General features: G+C 30.6%; 2 protein-coding genes across 2 annotated transcripts; both read left to right on the top strand.

The window, feature by feature from the left end:
- The first annotated feature begins 54 nt into the window (after nucleotides 1-54).
- LOC132953649 (uncharacterized) lies at nucleotides 55-1231 on the top strand. Its single transcript, XM_061026021.1, has 2 exons — nucleotides 55-70; nucleotides 465-1231. Exons 1-2 carry the CDS (start codon nucleotides 55-57, stop codon nucleotides 1229-1231), a joined length of 783 nt encoding a protein of 260 aa, XP_060882004.1.
- Nucleotides 1232-12893: 11662 nt separating this feature from the next.
- Nucleotides 12894-13631, top strand: LOC132953648 (uncharacterized). The gene has a single exon (XM_061026020.1). It carries the CDS (start codon nucleotides 12894-12896, stop codon nucleotides 13629-13631), a length of 738 nt encoding a protein of 245 aa, XP_060882003.1.
- The last annotated feature ends 4324 nt before the right edge of the window (nucleotides 13632-17955 follow it).

Below are 17955 nucleotides of genomic sequence, written 5' to 3'. Positions count from 1 at the left end.
TATAATAGTTAGGTGCTCTCCTGTTGTTTGGACTTGTTTTAACTGTTAATAGTTATGATACTGTTTGTTGGTTAGTGTTTGTTTTGGTCGTTTGCTTAGTTATTGTCTACATCATCGCTACCCCCTATTCATATTGTTTTTTAATTGACTCGCTTATAGTCTTTTGATATTGCTCATCCGGTAGTCATTTATTTTACTCATTCAGAGTGGACTGATGTGTACCTACATAGGTACTGCCTTTATAAACTATAGCATTTGACGTTTAAGTCAGCATTTAATTGTTTTTGGTTTTTTATTCGGCATCGTTGATCAACGTTTTGTACTGTGTGGTATCAGTATTAGTGATCTTTTGGTTTTAGTTGGCTTTTGATCATATCCTTCAAGTGCCATTGACTTCAATTAGCAATTTGTTCTCGTTCTAGTTCAATATTGTTATTCTCTTGCATTGTAAATTACTGGTGTAGGTAATATAATGGCTGGGGAACGTGATGCTCGTGCGAAGGAGCGTGCAACCCTACGTAGGGACCAAGCCATCGCTCGGATTCGTCAGATACATGTATTGGCTACAAGCTCAGCCACCGATGAAGCTAGTCGAGCTCAATTAGCTGTGGCTATTGTTGACATTGATAGTTTGTGGGCCAACTTTATTGTTGAGAATAACAACCTTCTAGAAATACTTTCCGAATTGGATTTGTTGGGGGAGTTTTCTGTGAATGTAGAAATTGAGACCCGTGCTTTGGTGGTAGAAGCTAAGGCCTTGTATAAGGCATCTCAACCAACTTCCGCCTTTAGCGTCGGTACGGTTCAACAAGTATCGTACGAGGGTATAGTTGACCAAGCAAGTTCTTCTGCTGAGGGGTCATCTAAGGACTGCTCAGCTCCCTACACACCGATGGCTGTGACACCTATGAGGTTGCCTGAAATCCCTCTACCGACTTTTGATGGTGAATGTCAGAATTGGCCAGCCTTTAGGGACATGTTCGGCAACATGGTGGCCAACAACGATAAGATTCCAAATGTTACCAAGTTCTATTATCTGGTAGGATGTTTACATTCTGATCCGCAGGAAGTCATAAAGGGATTTTCGATATCGAATGAGTCTTTTACTCTGGCTTGGGATGCGTTGATCGAACGTTACGATAAACCACGCTCTGCTACCAAAATGTTGACCCGACGATCCTTAAAATCGGATATCGCCTGGTACAAGGTCCTCAGGGTTGTTGTGGAGTAGGGCAATTAATATAACATCGAATAATAACAAATGGTTTTACTATCAGGCGCATGTATTATTGTACAACACGAGCAATGGGTACAAACAATTATATAACAACAAATTCAGGGGGGACGGGGAACACCGACTGAGCTGCCTCCCTGGCAGATGTCTTGAGCTGATGAACGGCGATGGCGGAGCTGCTGTACTGGAATTGCGGAGCTGCTATTCGGGAGGTTTAAACACCGGTACGAATGCGTGCACCGACGTGAGGTGGAGCAACGAGTGTTCGCCTGCGTACACGGATACGCGGTGTATCTACCGACGTACGCGGTTCAGAACTGAACGACAACGAAACACTAACAAAGATCAAACACAATAAAACGGCTAATCGGCCGAACAACCTCTAGATGGTAAACCACGTTTTTTGCGTCGCACTTTCAAACGGGAAAAGATGGCGGACGGGCGAGCGAGCCGAGCACCAAACGTATCGACGAGCTGTCGAAAAACCGTTAAGACGGAGAGTGTGGCGCGGACGACCGAGCTCGCCTGCGCCGAGCACCGGTACCGGTCACCGGTAGTATTGCCAACCTTGCGGCTGCCGGCGCGCAGCGCACACGAACATGGTTGATGCGGCGGTCGGCTGAGCGTGACCACCGACGGCGGCAATTCTGTTATCAAACGGATCGAACACTCAGTAATGATGAGTTGGTGGGTAATTTAGGTAGCTTTAATATAAAATATAAATGAGAGGGATTTGATATCACACCCAAGTAGTATAACCACTTGAATCCATAAAAACGACGGTGTAAATAGACCCAGAATTTCTATTTTTTAACATTTTTCCTAAACTACGATAGCTAGAAAGTTGGTTGATAACTCATTAAAAGAAGATTATCAAGTGAATACTAAATGTGGAATTATAGTTTTAAAAAAAAAAATTATTTAATTTTTTACAGATAAAAAAAAGTTATTTTTCGCTAGATTTTCATCTAGAGAAGTAATTTCAAAAACTAGAGAACGGATTTTGTTGTTTGGGGTCTTGTTGGATTCACATTGGTTAGGAGAAGTGCAGTGAAAATGTTCAGAACTTAATACTCAATCGTTAATTCACTACAAACCTGTAAAGCTGAAAAACATCAAAAAACACCCAATCTGCTCTCCGGTTTCAGAGATCTATCTCACTAGATGAAAACGTAAATGATTTTTTGTTGGGCTATTCACATATACATTTTTCTGGATTCAAATTCTTATACCACTTGGGTATGATATCAGTTAATAAATTTCTAAAAATTAAAAATCAAGAAAGTTTACATGCCGATATTTGACTTGGCAAGCGTTTTTTTTAAGTGTTTTGACATTAAAATATTTATTTATTTTTTGATGTGTCTATAAAAAAATGATTGATTATTCAATAAATACGAAAATTAAAGAAAAAAATTACTTGTAAGTTTAGTTTATAGCAATTTGAAAATATTAAAAATACATAAAGTTTGCACGAAGCGTTCGACCTTCAAGTTAAAATTTTAACAATAATCGTCATAACAACGAAATAACATTTTATTTAGTAGTTAAAAATATAAAACATTTTACATTTCTAAGGTTCCACTATAATAATATAAGTCTTGACGATTTGATATAAGAGTCCCTGTTAATAGGTGGGTAGTTCTTAATGAAACATTAAATTCTTAAAAATATGTGAACAACTTATTTTCACTAACATTTGTAATTTATATTTTGACAAATTCACATATAATATATTAAGCTAATAATATCGATTTTCTTGAAATTCAAAAATAGCTATTACCTATTTTAAATAGTATATTAACTATACCATGAACCTATATAAATCGATCAACAGTGAGTTGTTATTGACTTTAAAGTTTATAATAAAAATGATTATGATATAAACATGTATTAATGTATTAATCAATAATAAATGTGATGAATTCGGAATACGTTCTGTCTGACATCACGTTTAGGAGCATTAAAAATGCATCAATACCCATTCAACTTTGTTTGGGTTTCCCGTTGATATTTTTTCTTATAGGTAGGTATATAAGTATATAACAGGCAACAGCTTAATAATAATTGCCTATTGTTCTAGTATTCATGTACAACACAGTTCCACAGATCATTAATATTATGCACCCATTGGCGGAAACAATAAGTCTTAACCTTTGGTACTGCTAATCATTATAATTAAATATCTAGTTTGCACGTACATCATAATACAATGACGATCATATAATAAGACAGTTATATATTCAAATAATCTATACTAACTGTATTGTTGGTTTACCACAACGGTATACCTGACAGTTTGACAAATATTTTAAGAAAATGTTATCTCAATGAGTTTTGGACTTTTTGAATTTTGGACTTCATAAATATTATTATAATATACATACCAGTTAACCACATTTCAAGATTACTATCCGAAATTCGTTAATATCTGAGAGAAAAAATCGGTTATTTGGTTAACATATTATATATTTTTGCTTACAAATTATTTATTTTCTTTCCGTGAAATTACGTATGTGTTAATAGGTATATACATTGAATAATACGCGTCGTTCGAATGTTGTATATAATATTTTGATCACGTAAACACGAGAGCCGGATGTTCCAAATCTCATGGGGCGCAGGAAAATTGAAAACGAAAACGGTGTTTTACACAGGTCATTTATTATACCAGTAAAAAAATGTTCGTTTTTTAGCGGCAGTGCTAAAGGTTGTTTCGACATTAATTCGAACAGAGTTGTTTTGGGCATATTTTTTTCAGGAAATAATAATGAAAAAAAAAAATAGATTTCAATTTAAAATCGTAGAAAGAAAAGCTTTTCAATTCCGAATGAATACGTATCGCACTCGGGTACACTTGACATGGACGACGGACGTTCATCGTCATGTGTGCATACGACACGTATCTCGAATTTTGGTATTTTATTCTGTTCCATACCTACGTGGAGTTCATAGCAACCTATTTAGATACACTTGTTAAAATATTGTAATGTTTTGTTTTACTTCAGGATTGTAAATTACGTTCAACACCAATTTACAAGTAAATATAAATCATCGAAGAACAAAGCGTAAAGTTATGAATATAAAAAAAATATGACGTTTTACCGTTTCAGGTTACCCGCAAAATGTTTTTAAAAGTGTAGGTAGTTATTAACGATATTTTACATGAAACAAAATAAACGTGAAATTAATATAATATAATATATATATGTATATAGGTAAAGTATATATTATTAAACTTAACTAAACTAAATTGAATTCAGCGTTTATACGATTTAAAACTGGAGTCTCCATTGGATATTAAATCAAAAAAGAAAAACAAATTAAAGTCCAATATTACATATTATTATAAACAAACTATCTTACGATTATCTGGAATAAAAATAGTATCAGATAGGATACAATTATTATTAGATGGTACATCGTTATATATTCGATGATTTACCTAGATGAAGTTCCGCAGACATATTATATTAAAGAAGATTTTTGAGAGTTACTTATTGATGTACCTAGATCTATGACAGAAGTTGAAAAAAAATTAAGAACAAATGGGAATTTCTACGCAAAATAGGTTTTGGTTTTTGGCGTAACTCTAGATAAGTACTTATATTATTTCAGGGTATGATTGCTTCATATTCGATAAAAATTCATTCAGAAATATAATATTAATGATATTATATCAAGTGTAACATTTAATATAAATAAAAATAATATAATCTATGTAATACTAGTATTACAGTAAATACGATCCCAGGAAAATTAATTATTAACGTTTTTGAAATAATAATACAATTATAATGTTAGTACCTACAGAAACATAATTGATTATAGATAACATTATAGATAAAAATGTATAACAATATTAACAAATTTTATTTATATTTTTAATTTATGAATCTTAAGACATAATATGTACTACACAAGGTATTTTTTTTATTTTATAAATACATTTTTTTATTATTTTTATAAATAAATACATAATAGATAATATTTCAAAAGGGGAAGGGGGCTAATAATTTTAAGCCACCCCTGAATCTATGCCTGGTGACAATATCAATGATGTGCAATGAAAATATGAAAATATGAAAATTTTGATAATACTAAAAACAATAAAACAAGTTAAAGAACATTTTAAGAAATAGAACTAATAATAACTTTAAAAAAAATAATAAATGTATTTCAAAATTGTATTGTGAATATCTTAATGTTCGTTTGGTATTTGACGTTTGATTTGACCGGACCTAAAAGTATTTTTTATTAAGAAGTATAAAATGTCTATATCGATTATCGAACGTCTGCCTCAACTTTTAGTAGCTAATAATAATGTGCCACGAATAAAATAAGTTTGAGGACCACTGACATAAGCAATTTAAAAATGTTTCCAAGTTACTCTATTTTATTTTCAATTGTGATTTGTTAATAACGGTAAAAGTAGAGTTTCGAGTTATATCTACAAAAATGTATGCTTTTTGATATATATTTTTTTAATAACCTTTCTGATGATTGGCACAATACAACCTTATCAAAAAAATATTTACGTACAAGTGAGCAGAATTAAGTTCTATATACTTATAATATTATTAAATTGCGTAGGCTTAGAATTATAATATTAAAACTTAAAAAAAAAAGTTTATATTGAATAAATATTTATAAAAATATTATATTAATACAAAATATATAACATGTTTATTATTTGTATATAAAACCAAAAGAGATTAACTTTGAGAAAAGTAATTAACAAAAAGTATATTGTTATCTATAAATGTATTATATTTCCATCGTAAAATGGTACGTTTTCATAAAATATATTATATTTTGATAATGTAAAAAGTTGATTCCTTTGGGAATTGAGATTATGAATTTCGTCCCAATGCGAATACGGTTAAAGGTAGAAAAAGTACTATCCGTAAAACATATTAACTTTTTTCTCGTTGCCCCGTTAAGTATGTTAAATTTGTTTTCGTTTATGCATTGTATTCTTTAATGTTAATCTTCCAGTGGTGGATCAAGGATTATGGGAACAGTTGGATAACCGATTTAAAGATGTCCCTTTTAAGGCCAAAATTTAAGAAAAAAAAATAATAATTTGAAACGAAAATTAACTCCTTACAATAATTATAGGTATAATATATTTTTCAACTATTGTTTGTGATTTTATTATACTGTTCAAATTTTTTGTACAAAACTGTAATATCTAAATACCTAGGTTACGCAATTATACTATTTTTTTCTCTTTTAAATTTGTGGCCAAAAGTACGAATCACTTTGTAAAAATTAATTTTTTCAGCTGTACATTTTCCTATGCTCGCATTGCTTAGTATAAAATATTGCTTAGTTGGAGAATCTTATCCAATCACATTTCTGTTGACCGAAAGTACTATTTTAATAATTATTTCAATTTATTAAAGTTTCTCCCGGCCACTGCACTACTCAAAAAAGTGTATAATAATTTGTAATTATTGTAAAAAGGGCTCAAAGTATTAAGTAGGTCACCGTTTAGAAGTACAGAAAATGTCAAGGTGCAGTGTTGAGCAGTATCTCGATAAATGTATCTAGATAAAACTACAGAGTCTTTATCTCATCTAGATAAATAAAATATTAGGTATCTCATTGTCATCTAAGATAAACTGTATACCTATCTAGATAAATATATCTAGATAAATAAATAATTTTTAGTTTCGATTGATTTGTTGGTACTTTTAATTTTTAATTTTATCTTATCATTGATCAAACAAAATATTATTACACTATTTCTGAATTAAACGTGAATATATTTATTTTTCTCATAGCAGTAATTGTATTGATAATAACAATCTAATACTATAAAATCACAATATTATAATTTATAATAATATATTATTCATACGAATGTGTTTTGTTATTTATTATTACGTTTCTCGTGTAATGTAGATTACTGTTTTATAGAAATGGTTTCAATGAAATAATATCGTTCTTGTCTATTTATTTAAAGCTAAATAATATTGTTATTACGTAAAAGTGTAAAACCCTCGTCCAGCAGCGCACATTATTTCGTGAACTCGTAATGGAAATATTCTGTACTCTATATAGTTATAGTACATTATTATAAATTATAGTATAGTATAGTCTTCGGAATTCGGCACTGTCCCGCTAGATGTTCACAACTTCACGTTAAAATAATAATATTACCTTGATTTTTGGATAATGAGACGGTGTCCGGAGAGTAAATCGAACATAAATAGCTCAGAACATAATAATATTTAGTATATCTCGAAAACAATAATATTATATTCTTATTCAATTGCTCACGTTCTCGCAGTCGTCGCTCAACGTTGAACCTTCAACCTTGAACGTATTTATGTATATTAGCTGTAAAGTGTAAACTGTACTGTCGGCTGATTTATTTTAAAATAATTTGTTATGTGTATTTAAAAAAAATCTTTAAGATATTATTTTTGTTATCTGGGCTCAACACTGTCAAGGTGGCTTGAGCCCTTTCATACATTTTCCTAAAAAATAACCACATGAAGCTTTGCCCTTTCCCCTATTCATTGTCCATTTATATTAAACAAAAAATAATAAATAACAAAATCGTTATTTTTACTCTAGTTTCATTTTTATTTTATTATTACTACCTAATGAAAGTGTTCACGACTTGTTTCAAGTGTTACTTAACAAATTTAAAGTCAAATGTATTATAATTTACCAAATTTTTAAAAAGGTATATTTATAAAAATAGGTACCTACATAATATACTTTTAACTTTGACTGACTAGTGACTATGGTCTGTAATTTAAGTTATCCGCGATTGTCAAGTATTTGACTTGACAACAAAATATAAATACACTTTATAGACTATTAAACAAATAAAAATTACAAAACGTCTTATTAATGTATGCCTATATTGCGCGGTGATAATATAGTTGACATTGGCAGTGAATATGTGCGTGTCAACATTTTTTACTGACCAATATTATGCTAAAATATATATTAATTTTGAATTGTCATTATACGAGTTCAAAGATTAATATTAAATATTTATCTTGGGATGGCTAAGCCCATCCTCTCACCTAGTTGTGCTTATTAGTAATAACAATTCGAACATACGATTAATTGTTATGAATAACTCGTCTTGGGGTTAAGGACTCTTATAAATTAGGGACCTAACTACATTAGAGAAACCGTCACCGGAACTTACGTAGGTATATAGAAGCCACGGTTATAGTGCGAGGAGTTTGTGTTTCCTCTCGTCCTTTGATGTCCATGAAATAATAACGTAATGTCGTGATTTACATTTTTAATATGAAAATTAATGATGCACCACGTCACTTTATATTAATTTCGAAATGGTTTTAATAAAATAAATGTACATTCAAATGAGTTAGTATAATTAGTATTTAAAATCTAATATGTACATATTGTACATGAGCCGTGGCTATACATGAATCCATTCCAAATTATATTAAACTTAATTACGTGCAAATATCCTGGAAATTAATAAAATTTAACGGCTAATTAATTCAAGCGAACTTTCAACCCTTATTTGGAGCAGAGATAATTTAATATACGCGGAAAAATATGACTTAATGTGTAATGTTCTTCGTACGAGTTAAACAGAATAAACTACAAACACAGGCTTTATCTTCATTAACTTGGTTGTAAATAATTTTAATGTGAACTACGTATTATGTAAACAAGTCTCGTATAACTTTTCTCTACTGTATTAAATTTAAAAGATTTAAACCAATTATAGTAAGTATACAGTAATAACTTTACCACTATACTTACCTACAGATTATATAAACATATTATATTGTAAAACAATATTAACACAAGTGAAGAAATACACTCTCTCACAGGTGCTTATTTTCCTGGCTTCTATACATTTTTCGAAATAGTTGCTATTTGCCATTTCAATTTATAAAATGTTTAATTTTTCTTAATATTATTATTAATTGTATACAATAATCTTATTTTAATTTTTTATAACAAGAAAAATGAATATAAACATTTTTATTTTATTTGTCGTGAAATAATCATTTCGAACAAATTAATTGTGGTTCGGTGTGTGCATTCAGTTACGAACCTGTTCTGAATGTACGCACTGGACGGTGTCACTAACTCCGGATGGGTGACCACCCGTGATTTTAAGTGACATATCCTGGCCACACATACACACACGTGTTAAAAACCTACATACAGTACCCTCCCCCACACTACCCAAGGTTAATGACCCCAGTTGTTGAAACCTTAAGCCCAATAAAAAAAAAAAACTTATTTTGATAATAATAGTGTTAATGGTAATAATAGTATAATGGGTGATTTTAAACTTTGCATTGCCTATTTACAAAAAAAAAAAACTAGCCAAAATATGTTGAAAATTGTATCATGTCTAGAATAGCTCTAATAAATATTTGAAATACAAAAAAAAACTAAATTAATTTTTAGCAAAACCTTGTAGGTATTGCTTAGATATTAAGTTACATAAAAATAAACATAACACTAACTTAACGTATTATTTTTCAATTAATTGGAAAGAACTATGTTATGACAATGGATAGGTATTTTAGCTAGTTTAGTAATTTAGTTGATTGGAAAATTAATCAAATATTTAAGTTAAAAAGTTTTAAACAATTATCTCTTTAACTTTGATTCACTTTTTCTAAGTCGATACACACAGAAATGTCTAGACACATTGTTATTTTTGTTTAATATTTTGAGAAATGTATTTTTCATTCATTGTAACCACCACATATGCGAGTAAAATAAAAAGTTAATATATCATAGGTGCCGCAGACATTTCTCGATGAGGGCAAGCCTATACCTAATTCATTATAATAAAAGAAAAATATTGTCATGTATCATATTATGCCTAAAAGTTATTTCAAAAAGCCGGGATGAGGGTCAAACGAGATCCGGGAAATCTTGCTACTCCTCCGAACTCTTATTATAATATATAATATTTGTGACAAGTGTTATAGGACAGAAATGGAGTACCTAAGTAAACAAAATACGATTGCAAGATATAAGATAAGTAATATTCCTATTTGTAAAAAACTTAAATATTTTAAACACAACACTTATAAAATATGTCCTATGATTTTTTTTCTGTTATGTGACGAGTCGAAAAATGCATTTATGTGCACCTATAATAGTATGTTATTGTTTTGACTTATAATTAATACGACTTCGTTTATTTCAACACTACAGCTGTATACGTTTAAATGTGTGATCTACCGTACTGCCTTTTTGCGATAAATAACTTATAAATACTATCACATAGCTGAACGAATTTACAATTTAATTAAAAGTTTTATGAGATATGAATGGTAGGTATTCAGTACATTTATATAGGTAAATCAATTTCGAACTAAATGCGTTTTATTTGAATCGACAACATTCGAACACCATACAATTTATTCGACTTGTGCTGCATTACGTCGTATATTATTATTATATTTAGATGGCTTCTGTACGAAATTAACGATCGTTTTGACGAACAATTTACGTTAATGTTAATACCTCGGATGAACAAATTTTACACGACTGTTTTAAGCGTAACTCGGCCAGATTATAATTGATTTTACACTATAGATGGTATAACGGTATACAAATCAAACAATGAATTCGTTAGCAATAATATTGAATAAAATATATTGAATATGAAAGACATTAAATGGGTTAAGAACTGGAGTAGCTAAAACAAAAGAAAACATGATGAAATGGGGATATCAGAAAGAACTGGACATACTATGCGAATGTGGCGAAGACCAATCAGATGACCACTTATTACAGTGCACACTAGCCCCGCCAGGATACACGACCGACGACTAATTGGCTTTAGCCAACGGAAAAGCAATATCAATTGCCACTCACTGGCTAAAACGAAAAATCTAAACATTTATTTTATATTTTATACTCATATTTTAACCTACTTGTTTTTAGATAACTTTTTGTATTTATTTATTAATGTAATACCATATAGCCCCAGCACCGGGCACGATAAGAAGTTGTTGAAAGTATGGCAGAAAAGGATAATAATTATAATACTGATTGTGATTCAAAACTTATAAATTAAATATATTTAAGATAATAATATGATAATAGGTAGTAGGTACCCAATATTATTCACTCTAATATTAAAGCAGACAACACAATTAATATTAATTCAGCTGAACGAAAATTTGCTAGATAATATGTTGTACATTTTGTAAGACGGAGACAAACATATGGGTGTGAAGTTCTCTTAAACAAACAAATAATTAATTTAATGTTATGCCAGATGCTGAGATAAAACAATATTGAATTTCCTCATTTCTGCAGTGTCATAAGATCCGAGTTTCAGCAAGAAACAATGACAGCAGTATATTCATAAATTATTTGCTATGTTTATTTCAATATAAATTGTCGAAATAACTTTGCATACAGGGAAACGACACTATATTATTTATCTATTGCAATGGCAATATTATGCAGGACGGCCGCCACGAATATGAGCACGCTTACATTGTTTCCTTGTTTATAATAAACAATTAAAATATTGTTTCAACATTTTTTTATGAAAATAAAATCTTTAAATTTTTATGTCACTACCAATATTCTACAACAATATTAAACAAATAATGAGACCCATAGTCATATACGTAAATTACTTCCTCAAATGTATGGGGCTTGAGCCCTAAAGGTTTCAAGAACAAAAATAGTGGGAAGTTCGTCTTCCACCCAATCCATACAAACAATTATATCAAATATTATTGAGCTGTTTATAGACATAGAACATTTTCGAGTTTTTTCAAGAAATGTCTACAAAAATATTTGCTTAGACAAAAAATTAAAAATGTAATTCAAGGTTCCTAATAAGTTTTTATAGCTAATTAAACATATAAACAAAGATATATAATATCATGCATGTTTTTTTTTAACATAAGTTCAAATTTTGATAAAATCACAAACTTATTGTATGATTTATCATTAAATTCAAACTGAACACATTCCACGTTTCTGTGATTTACTTAATGATGAAGTTGTCGTCTACTGCACTGTAGAGTGGTTTTCTACTTCCTTTCCTTTTAAAATTAATTTGCAATAATTGCTTACCTACTGACATTGTGTTGATAGATCTAGATAATACGATTTTATGCCACTTTTAGGTTAATCAAATGAAGAAAATTCCCAGGCCATACTTTAACACACGTGATAACCAAATTATACTAGACTAATACATATTATAATATTACATAATGTGTACTAAGTATTGTGACATGATACAGCATGGCGAAATGATAATGGGACTTTTTTAAGCGCGATACCATATTATGCCAGCTCTGGGCGTTTGGCTATTGTATTAATTTATATCGTACTTAATATAGTTAAAGGACTGACGTTTAACGACGCTGTTATAAGAATATCTAGGTATCACACCGTAATAATTAATTGTCAAACTATATGTGTAATAAATAATATATTATCACATTAAAATACATAGTTACACTAGTGACGATCGGATTCAGTTTATATTTTATTGTTGCTGGCCCTAAATAAATATACGACCATCGTCTTTGCAACGACACATTATTTATTATCCGATAGTATTGTACGGAAGAATATTAGTTAGTTGAAAATCGTACGAGTGTCGTCTGTATTTGTCACTTTATGCTGGTAACAGACCACATCGTTTATTATGGCTGACAGACGGAGCACTATAAAGCATTCGATGGCAAAAAAGTTAGCAGAACGTGAGACTTTGAGAAATCGCGAAGACGTATCGAGCCGTCTTACCGACGATTTGGCCGCCGGTGGTAGCGGTCAAGTAGAAATTATGCGTGGTCGCCGATCTATGAGGCGTAGGTCGAAGAGACGCAGGAGCCGGTCACGGTCCAGTCGCCGCCGGGGCAGAAGACGTAGCGTCAGCGGTACCGAAGAAGAAGACGACTACGACACGGCTTCAGACACAGAAGATGACGATGATGACTCGACAACGGTGGACGCGTCTTCCCGCAGGAGGTCGAGAAGGCGGCGGAGGAGTGGTCGGCGACGTCGTCGTCAATATCAGGCGAGTGGCAGCGACGATGGTGATGACACAGAGGCCACTGATTCAGAGAGCACAGAAGACGGTAGAGGTCTCACGACGACAGTCGACAGCTGCGGAAATCCTTGCGGCAGCAGACGTCGCCGGAGGAGGAGGAGGAGGAGGAGGAGTAAGTGCGCGGCTAGACGTCCGAGAAGACGGTCGATGGGGTGCAAGAAGAGGAGAAGAAGAAGGAGGAGGAGAAGTAGTAGTGGTTGCTGCCGTGTCGCAAGCATTGATGGCCCCCAAGTTCGATCTATCCGACGACTGGCAGGGTCGAGTGGAACAGCAGGCCACAGGTGCACCACGTCGAACAGCACTGGAACGGACACAGCTGATACCACTCAGTGAGATGCCTATATATAGAGCTCGGCTATCCTGTCCGTCTTCTGTCTAATTTGAAGAACGCAACCCTTCCGACTCGTGTATATTGTTCACACTTATTTAATCGTAAATAAACATCCAAATTTTCAACAACGAAAAAAATACCAAATCGTGTATAGTTATCCCCACGTTTCGATTATGCATAAAACGGATAATTTAGGTAACAGACTAGTCTAGTCTAGTCTCAGGTCCTCGTTTAACGCTGATTCGTTTAATATTGACTTATTTAACGATGTTTTACTATTATGTCCAAATTTTTTTAAATCTTTAACGTATTCGTTTTAATAATGCAAAAGTTTCAGTACAACGTTGTATTTTATCAGAATGCGTGCAATTTAATTTTAGGAAACCTTGTGTGCTGTGCATACGAACTTATCAGTTGCGCAACCAAGAGGTGGTCCTAGGTCTGCATTTCCCCACTTGGATCGTATTGTTATTACTAATACGTAAATACCATTTCTATCTAATGCACCTTTAAATTAAAAAATAATTTTTCCTAAAAAAATCTAAATATTAGATTCTGAACGGAGCAAAAAATGTATTGGTTATATTATAATGATGTGTGTTCGATTTTTGAGATCAGCATCTTTTCTGATAGAAAAATGAACCTAGTTGATACTTTTGGGAGTTCAAAATTGAAAATTCCATATAGTTTTAGAAAGCGTCGAGAAAAACTACCGACAAATTACGAAAAACTGCTAAAAATGGGATTTTAATTTCTAACGCTTTGTTTTCACCATATCGACGAATAAAAAATAATAATATTATAGGACTACGCTAAACCAATCAGAATTGTTTTTCGTATACAATGGTTTATCATTGTATTCAAATATAACACATCCATTACAACTACTGTACAGCAGAGTGGTACCCACTTGTCCACCTTTTTTGTTATTGATTCTGTGATGTTTATTTTCTTTAATAAACTATCCTATAATTTATTTGCATATATTCTATATATAAAATAATTTCGATGTTTCACTGCTGTCAGGCGTCCCTGGGCGGCTCACTTTTACACAAGTATACGGGGACCCACCCTGCTTGAAAAAATGCTGGTTGTCATTTATATAGAATCCAAAGGTTTTTTTCGGTTAATGCTGTTATTGATTTCATAGATGTTCAAATCATATGTGTCTTACTGACATCCAGACAGACAATGTGTTTCTCAGAGCCACAGACAACGGTACTCCTCCGGGACGTGGCGAGGCCTGTGACTCGGGGGTGGTTTGTAACACACGATTATAAATGCAACTAGGGTAAAAATTCTGGGGGAGCTAACAAAACTATTTATTTAAAATAACCCATAGAAGGCTTATATCTAAATTAAAAATGGTTAATTTTGGGGGGATAAATTTTAGTCAGGGGGCTATGCACACGATCCGTTAGACAATAGTTTATTTGCGCTGCAACTTATATTTGTGGTGTAAATTATTAAACAATTTAAATTATTGTGGACGCAATTTTATACACTGTGCCTACATTTAATAAAGATGTCTGTACATGCTGCTGCTACGCACCATATAGGTGTTTTAGTTGCTTCAAGGCCATTACGTGGCATCATCTCCATGGTGGCCATGTGTTTTTTGGAGTCGTGATATGACCGTATGAATTTGGTTCTAAGTCCGACGCGGTAAAAGTTTTCGAAAATGACTTTGGAGCACACAACGTTTATAGACACTATATAGGTGTTGTTTTGCTGAAATCCTAAAAATGTATTTTTATAGTATATAATATTTTTGTCATGTTTCTGATCAGTTTATTTTTGGAAAAGAGGCTCAGATCCCGCACTCCTATATGTTCTACAGTGTCAACGTTTTGGTGGAAATATTCTTAATCAAATAATTAATACATTTGGAACGACAACCCAACTAGAAATGTTTACTTACTATCGTACAATCCAATTACTACAAAAAATATTCTGAATTTGAAATAAGCAAGAAAAAATGAATGTTGTCATTAAAATTAAACAATTTTAAAAATTAAAAAAGTCAATAGAATGTTTTAAAAATATTTTTTTTCATTGAATATGTAAAGATAAACCCTCTAATAATAATTGTATACGATCTTGTATTATATTTTTATTTATATTTTTATTACAAATCGTAGACTAGTTCGTTTATATGTAATTTTGATTTAAATTTTTTTTTCATATTTAATTTCTTATCCAATGGAAATTCCAGTTTTAAAATGTATAAATGCTGAATACAATATTATATTTGCAAAAGTTAATGATTTTTAAGTTTTGTAGGTATATTAATATTGGTTTCACTTTTATTTTATTTTATTTTATGTGAAATATTATTAAAAACTATACTTGTTTTAATTTAGTTTATAAAATATGGATTTATATTTTATTTAAATTTTAAATATGTTTATAAAAATATAATTAATAATTTAACATATATGATCTGCATTAATCGCATTAACCATCCGCATATTTTAAATTCCTTACATTAATATTTTTAATTTTTAAACCTAATACAATAAGTAAAATAAAAAATGTTATCCACCAAATACCAGTATATTAAAAATAGTTAGCTTATCTCAAAAGTTACACATATTTACGGTCGTTCTACTGGATACACGAGTTCTACGAGTTGTTAGTACCTAGGTAAGTAATAGGTACAGTTAAAACTATTGTGTCAAGCATAATAAAATATAAAAACATAAATATTATTAATATTTAAACTATAAAATAGATTAAGAAAATATTTATGCAATGTATTATACAACTTATATACACTTAAAATTATTTATGTTATTAAGTCTTAGTCATTCAGCTGTAGTATATATAAATAAGAAGTAGCAAAATAGAAACTAGGTTAAATTGTATTTTCTTAGTTCTTTCAATTTCTTTAGCAGTGGTCGCCTTATGTGGTTTTAGTAGAACAATAAGCAACAAAGTGTTCTATTTTAATTGTGTCTGTTGATTATTGAATGTCGGAATAGCGATCGACGTGTATGGAATACAACTTTTTAAATTTATTTCAATCTTGCTTTATAATTAATCAACATTTCTGATAAGCATCTGAAATTAATTTAAAGTTGACTTTGTTCACCTGGATATTATACAACATCTTTTAAAAGTAGAAAACGCCACTTTTAAAGACCATTTTATGGTGGCTCTCTACTTGCGTTAAATATCGTATAGAATTATACCAATATATTCCTTGAGCCTGCAGGGAGTATGTTTATAACGTATTTTTTAGCTCATAAATTAAATAATGTATTATAATAAAGGTTATTTATACGGTTTTAGTTATAATACAATTTGTATAATTTTAAAATTATCTAACATACCTTAGGATGTGTTTAAGAGGACTTAGAATGACCCCTATTTCTGTATAATATAGTACATACTATAGTATTAAAAAAAAAATAAAACTAGGTACTTTACAAGAAATTAACAATCTAAGTCATGCTATGAATGCGATGCTATCTATAGTTTCATGATATGAATTCTATTTCTAGTTCAAATCAGCCAGTGTTAAAAAGTACTCAACTGAATAAAAATAATTGCACTAAATGGAATTATTGATATGGATATAATTGAGAGAGGTGAGGTGAATCACGTCGTCTTTAAGTCTGAACTATTATAGCAGTAATTCAAATAAATAATATTATGTTATTTAATATTTTTTATTTTGATTCTTAGATGTGTTCAAGATTTTTTATTATTTAGTTATTTACTCTAGAAATCTGAAATAGTGTTTCACTTTACATATTTAGTCTTTACCTAAGCACTTTTAAAATTTAAAAACCTTTTAATTTGAAATTTTCTAATTTTCATATTATAAATTATTATTTTGATTTAAAATTTAAATATTAAGAATAATACATTTTAACTTCTAAGTGTATTCCTGTATTGCGCGTTACTATTATAAGTTAAAAGAAGATATGTACGTACAAAAAAAAAAATTTTAAAAAAATTATTTAAAACGTTATTTGGAAACAATAATATAGAAAAATAACGTTTATGAAAACGTTAATCAAAAACGTAATACTCAAATACAAAAGCGAAAAAATTAAAAAGTTTTCCATCCCTGTTTTAAATGGTTTTTACTATCTATATATATTATACACTACATATATTTATAGCTACCTAGTAAAAATTATAATAAAATATATATTTTACTTGTAATATAATTCTCACTTCAGTATAAATAATATATATTATAATCAGTAGTTAATAAACGAGTGGTTTTTGGACCTTTTTTTTTGTACATTTCATTATTTTATGTTTTTATATTATTTCAATGTTTTATGAATAAAACAAAAAATACGTCTATAA

Source organism: Metopolophium dirhodum, chromosome 1 (assembly GCF_019925205.1).
Source record: "Metopolophium dirhodum isolate CAU chromosome 1, ASM1992520v1, whole genome shotgun sequence".
In the NCBI taxonomy this organism is placed as follows: Eukaryota; Metazoa; Arthropoda; class Insecta; order Hemiptera; family Aphididae; genus Metopolophium; species Metopolophium dirhodum.
Note: the sequence above shows the minus strand (reverse complement) of the source record. Positions and strands in the feature narration are given on the sequence as shown.

What these genes read in the sequence shown, in the direction of transcription:
- LOC132953648 (XM_061026020.1), top strand. Translation starts at nt 12,894, where the DNA reads ATGGCTGACAGACGGAGCACTATAAAGCATTCGATGGCAAAAAAGTTA.